We start from the raw sequence: 6,664 nt of genomic DNA on the forward strand, positions 1-6,664 counted from the left end.
AAAATTATAGGAGGCAGAGGGGGGGAGGGGTCACGTGTTTGAAACAACATCTAGCTGGTGGTTTCGGTAATGTTTCTCAATGCCCTTTGTGTCCAAAAGAAGTTAGACTTCAGATGAACAGAGTTTTAAGACATGGACTTGAAGAGAGGAATAAAAGGGACAAAATCAATTTGGAATTTCGAGGGTCTGTTATGGACCATCCAGATAGACAAAATGAAACTGTAGATCTTGATAGTGATGATGAAAATTATGAGACTCAACAACTCAGGGAGGCTATAAGAAGATCATTGAATGATGGTCGCAGTGATGACTCAAGGCGTTCTTTTCACCAATCCATTTATGACGTAGGAGGCGGGTCTAATGTCAACGCAGGTTTACAATCACGACAACGGAGTTTCCCAAGAACACAAAGTGTTAGAGAACCATCAAGGTACACCCCAAGAGATGAGTTACCAATTGATCCGCATTCGGTCAAACCTCGAGATGGAAGACAAAAAAGGATAAAAGAGGCTTTTGGCTTCGGGAATATTAGAAAGACGATGGGAAAAACAATTTCTAAGTTCATACATTTTAATGGAATACCACCTCATGTTGCTAACAATGTTGATTATGATAATATGGTTAATGAGATTGCTAGAGCTGGACCGGGTGTTAAGCCTCCTACTGCAGATGAGTTGAGGGGGCCCTTTCTCGATGATGAGGTCGCAGAATTGAATGAGTATATAGAGGACTAAAGAAGAATTATAAGATGTACGGTGTCACTATCATGTGTGATGGGTGGACAGGACAAGCTCGGTTGTCTATCATCAATTTTATGATTTATTGTGATGGAAAATCGATATTCCACAAGTCCATCGATACATCAAAAGAAAGAAAAGAATGGGGTTACATCTACAAACTTATGGAAGAAGTTGTAGAGTCCATAAAAGAAAAACATGTTGTAAAAATTGTGACAGATAACGGTCCAAACTACGTTAAGGCAGGCAAAAAGTTAATGCAGTGTTACAACCTGTTCTAGACACCATATGCAGCTCATTCCATCGATCTAATCTTAAAGGATATTGGAGAGACTAAGCCGGTACAAAAGGTTGTCCGTCGTGCAAGGCCAATAACATAATTTATCTATAACCATTCAATAATAATTTCATTGATGAGAGAGAAGTGTGGAGGCGATATAATTCGTCCAGGACTGACACGATTTGCCACAAATTATATTACTTTGGAGTCTCTCCAACAAAAAACATTCATTGAAAGAAATGGTGGCTTCCCCACAATGGCATTCTTTTGATAGTATTAATAGTTCTGAATCAAGAGCAGTAGAAGGACTAATAAACAAACACACATTTTGGACATCGGTGCATAGTGTTGTCAATATACTAGAACCAATCACAAAAGTCCTTCGAATGGTAGATGGAGATAAAAAACCTACAATGGGATGCTATGGAACTAATGAAAAGCCAAGTTGAAAAAGCTGCTCGCTCTCCTAGGGTTTATCTGAATATCATTGATGAGCGATGGACAAGGCATCTCACACACCCTCTCCATCGAGCTGGTAATTTGACATTCTTCTATTTTTTCCAATACTAATTACTTCATTTAGCGTTAAAAAAATTACTTTAACTAAAATATAGCCTCCTACTTTAACCCAAAGTACCAATACGAACATGGTCTTGGGATTCGAGGGGATCTGTTATCCGCCGTAGAGGAAGTGGTCGCAAAACTGGTATTATCAGAAGAACAGGCAAATTATCTCCTGGAGGTCAGTTTACTTACATTTTGAAATGTTTTTAAAATGATGGAAAAGTAATTAAATTTGTTTAAGTCATTAAACTACAGATAAAGCCATTTAGAGAAGCATTAGGTTCCTTTGGTAAGACATCTGCAAGGAATGGAGGAAACATAACTCAACCAGGTAAAATAAACATTTACAATTCATAATCAATTAGGGTTAATCACTTATCTAAATAAGTACATGTGTTTGCAGCTGAGTGGTGGCTTTTGTATAGAAATGATGCTCCAAACTTAAGGTCAGTTGCTATAAAGGTTTTAGCTCAGACGGCATCTTCATCTGGATGCGAGAGAAATTGGTCTACCTTTGGTCTCATCCACAATCAAAGAAGAAATCGTCTTGGTCATGAACGACTGCATAAACATGTGTTTGTGCACTACAACATGCAACAAAAAGAAGACTACTTAGATTCAGGTCCGATTTACCTCGCAGATATATTCTGCGAAGATGGTGAAGAAGACCCTTTATTTGAATGGGTGAGAGAGGGGAGGAGAACCTGGTATGGATGAGCCAAACGATAGGCCAAATTCTCAGATTGCTTCTGAATTAGGGATAAATGATGATACCTACATTAGCACATCGCACACCGAAGATGTTAATCGTTCGATGTACACTAGTTCGGCGAGTACTAATTCACCTTCTAGCTCGCCAGGAGATAGTAACAACGGGGATGACGGAACAATAACATGAATAACGAGAGTAATGACGTTGAGGAAGATAACAATGAGAGAAATGAAGGATACACCCCTTACACAGAGGAACACAACTTTGATCATGAAACGCAAGATCATGATCATGGAGTTCCCACAAAGACCAACTGAACCTGTATCATCTTCTCGTAGAAGGAAAAATCAGTTGGCTGAAACGAATGACTCAGTTACTTCTTCTTGGGGCGATAGTGTTAACAATGTTACAAACACTCTCAGTAGTATGGGTATCGACGATAGCTCGTATAGTTATGATTGTTCATCTGCATCATTTGGATATAACTACCCAAGTCATGTTTCTTAGAGCAATAGTGAAGATGAACGACCGTCAATGTTTCTACCCCAACAACCAAGTTTTGTTGTATACCATCAATATCCCCTAATAGGACCACTACGCGATATTCGTCAAGAGTAATACATTACATACATGGAACAATATCACAATTGGTTCCGTAATCGAATGTCATGGGCAGAATATTGCAATGCAATTCGAAATCAATCTCATGTACATCCAAACCAAGACGGTGATGACGGGGGTAGGAGATCATTTTGGTATTAATGTCTAATGTAACAGAATGGAAGTAATTTAATATTCTATCTTAATAAACTATTGTTCGCGTGAAGATTACATCTTTCTATGCTTAATAATGGTCAAAGAGATTTGTAATGAACAATTGCATCATATTTCTATCATTTCCGCAAAATTATAAAATTTCCACACAGACCGAAACGTGTCTCAAAACATGTCCACTTTTTGGCCGGCCGAAATTTCCACCGAAACCAAAATTTCATTCCTTGAAATGGACAATAATCACTTAAAAAGACTAGCATGTGAGATTGTATGGTATCGTTGTTTCATGGACTGTGCGAATAAGAGCATTCAAGTCAACTACATGAGTGTAATGTACACTGGATAACCAACAATGAGAGTACTTCAAAAGTTGAACGTCAAAAACCTCTCATTGATAGATTGGAGATTCCTTAAAACATGAGTGATACACTCATCTTATGTAAGGAATGTCAAGTTTTAGTTCCTTCAAACGTTTTACCATAAAAGGGGGTTATAAGAGTGGATATAGGGTAATAAGGCATGCCAAACATGAAGCCGAGTGGGAGTGCATGGTCATGCTCAAATAAATTAAGAGATAATTATTTGGTTTACAGTTGTACTCTAGATCAAGAAAGACTTGAAGGTATGACGTATCAGATTAGATAAGAGGAGACATAGGAATCGACCATTGCACTTGTTTTAAGTACAAGTAGGAGACTGAAGTAAATGTCCTTTGACCAAGATGTCAATGTGCTCAATTTGTCTGATAAGACAAAGGTGAAGAAGATCATCAAGTCCGGTCATTTTAGGAATCGTAATGCTTAGATAGAAGCCAACTACGATCGTCGAATTACTTAGATGATTTGCGACTAACTAAGACTGGATCCTACAACGGGTTACACCAAAGAGTGTCGTCTTCAATGAAAAGATATGACTAGAGGGAACGAGGATAAAAGGGAAGAATTAGATCCTTCTAAATATGTCTGAAAGATCAGGCTAAGAGTCGGAGAAAGATAGAACGGGTTTGGCCAAGTGCCCAAGGCAAAAGGTCAGTCGTGCATAAGGCCTGACACATGCAAGGGACTGCCCGTAGTTATGGATGGCTATATTAAGTGGGTTGGCCAGGCTAAGCCTAGTTATGGGGTGCCTTGGTCGCTCACTATAATGGAGAGTTCCAGATGGGATAAACTTTCATATGCGAATCCCACTCAGGAAAGGTTTTTGACTCTAACTCTTCTGTAGTCCTTATTGAATCCTATTTTGAATAGGATTCCGACTTTACGGTTTCTATCTAAGGACCTTAATAGAACAGAGAAAATGTGGATTTTTCTCTAAGGTTGTGTTTGATTGCAACTTGGGGAAAGGAAAAAAAATAGAGAAACATTTCCTCCAAGAAACATATTCTATAGCAAAGACTTTCTTCATAATTATTTTCTCAATTTTCCATTGTTTGGTTTACTCTAGAAATTCCTCGTCAAAATCACAATCATCTTCATCAAACTCATCTCAATAATTCTATCGTTTTGAAAGACTAACATGAATCACTGCTGCAACTACATATTGAATCCCTGTAAATTTTTTTCTCGTGTGTATTTGCACATTTCTTTTCCTCATATGACATTTCATTCGGATCTACAAGATCAAATCAATGTATTTATATCTTGATTGGAATGGTACCGTGAAGACAACTAACAGGTTCTGGTTTAGGGTTAAAAGTTTATATATATGGGCATTTATATGTGAGGAAATTAAACCAAATTCAGGCCATGTTTCTCAATCAACCTGTTGATATGGATTCTCTATATACTTTTCAATGGTGGAAGAAGGGCTAATTCCCATCATGAGGCTTCTTCTCAAGTATTGTCCTCAAATGATTTCATCATAGATAGAGAGTTTCAAAGAAAGAAAGAGGAATAATTTCAATTTAGATTATGAGGAGAAATAAATCAATAAGGTTAAAATGATTGTCTTCTTAAATAAGAGTGATCTTTCACCTCTAAATCCGAGTTCTTTCGAAAATAATCAATGACTAATTTTTTTTCACTGGCTGTTCTTGTCTGAGTTTGTAAAAGAAAAAAAAAACGAGTTCTTTGAGAAAGAGATAGATTACCTAGGGTTATAGTAAGTGGAGGTAGATGAGAGAGAGAGATGGAGTTGTTGGCTTTTTTATCATTATAAGTCGGCCAAAGCTAACTTCTCCCTCTTGGAAAGAGATTCTCGTGGGGGACGTGAGTAACAGTTTCCCTCAATTTTAGAGAAAATGGAGAAAAGTTAGTCACGTGAGGGAAACTCCTTGTTTCTCTAAAATGTCCAACAAACAGATGAAAATTTTGGTTTTTAAGAAAACGTTACCCCTTTCCCGGGGTAAAAATGCCAATCAAACAGAACCTAAGAGAATTTTTATCTCTGCAACATTAAGCATAAAGAGAGGAAAAAAACTCCCATCTATCTATCTAGTCTAAAGAAGAATTAGTTCTTCGTCTTAACCTCTGAATATGATACTAGTTGTAACTAAAAAAAATGAGGGAGATCAAGTTGACTTCTCGGGTGTCTCAATAGAGGAGATGCAATTTGGAGCTCTATGTCTTTGGATAAAGTAGTCATTGCAGTCTATGGGAAAGCGAGTTCAGGTATAGTTCTAACCAGAAATAGTTCATTATTAGTTTATACATGGGATCCGGAGAAACCTATTATTAGACGTATAAACGTCTGAGATTTCGCTTAAAAAACTAAGTAATTCCATAACCCAACAGACTGCAGATGTGAAAAAAAAATATTTTTGTCTATTTTGGTTAAACATACCTATGCTTACTTTTCCAAAACCCCATAAGGAGAAGCCACAAAAACCTAACTTTTGTTTTTTTTTTACGAATATAGGGTTTATAGACTTAAAATAAGTTCTAATTTTTTTTGCCACACACAACTTTTAGCTTATTCTAAGCCGAATCAAACGAGTCGTTTTGATAAAAGGGTGTATCTATAGGCACACTCAAAATTGCTTAGGCCATTTTCTCGGTAGGCACCTCGAGCACTCTTTGACTTCATTTTTTCTTTTCTTCTTCCTTTTCGTTTTGATTCTTTTTTTCAAAATCTTCATCAAAACTCGTAGATTTGATCGTGTTCTTTTGATAGTATCATCTATAGTTTGTTAATTGAAGAAGGAGACTAAAGACAAGTTTCAAAATATCTCAATTTCTTATTGGAAATCGATTTCAAAATTACTATATTTTTATGAGTTTATCTTCTGATTCAGTGTTTCAAAAGTTTTTTAAGTGGATAAATCCTTAAAAAGTGTTTATCATCGAGTTTAGGTTGATTTTCAAATGATTTGTAAGTAGAAATCAGTTCCCTAGAATCTGAAAATTTTGAGTTGTCTAGGACTCGAACCAGAATCCAGCATCCTCGGACTGGACAAGCCGAGGTCTGGCTTTGGCTCACTGACAGTCCAGTCCGTGTCCATGAGTATACTTATTTTCTTGCACTCACCCGTTCGAGAAAGGACGCTTATAGATGTAGGAGGTCACTCAGAGATTTGCAAGAGTCGATTCTTTTTCCTGGGCACGAATAGCAATTTCAATAGGCCCCTATAGCTGTCTTGCTTAATACTAGAAATATCAT

The 6,664-nt window shown here is 37.1% G+C and overlaps 1 protein-coding gene across 1 annotated transcript; it reads left to right on the forward strand.

Moving 5' to 3' along the window:
- Positions 1 to 1,410: 1,410 nt before the first annotated feature.
- On the forward strand, positions 1,411 to 2,298 carry LOC147548569 (uncharacterized). Its single transcript, XM_086668076.1, has 4 exons — positions 1,411 to 1,552; positions 1,632 to 1,723; positions 1,837 to 1,912; positions 1,985 to 2,298. The coding sequence occupies exons 1-4, from the start codon at positions 1,411 to 1,413 to the stop codon at positions 2,296 to 2,298; spliced, it is 624 nt and encodes a 207-aa protein (XP_086524202.1).
- Positions 2,299 to 6,664: the final 4,366 nt, after the last annotated feature.

Source organism: Eschscholzia californica, unplaced genomic scaffold, assembly GCF_041429995.1.
Source record: "Eschscholzia californica isolate CP2 unplaced genomic scaffold, dmEscCali1.0.p SCAF_3, whole genome shotgun sequence".
NCBI classification, from domain to species: domain Eukaryota; kingdom Viridiplantae; phylum Streptophyta; class Magnoliopsida; order Ranunculales; family Papaveraceae; genus Eschscholzia; species Eschscholzia californica.

Coding starts and splice junctions, on each gene's coding strand:
- LOC147548569 (XM_086668076.1), top strand. CDS start 1,411: ATGGAGATAAAAAACCTACAATGGGATGCTATGGAACTAATGAAAAGC. Junction 1,553..1,631: donor ACACCCTCTCCATCGAGCTG/GTAATTTGACAT, acceptor ACTAAAATATAG/CCTCCTACTTTAACCCAAAG. Junction 1,724..1,836: donor AGGAAGTGGTCGCAAAACTG/GTATTATCAGAA, acceptor ATTAAACTACAG/ATAAAGCCATTTAGAGAAGC.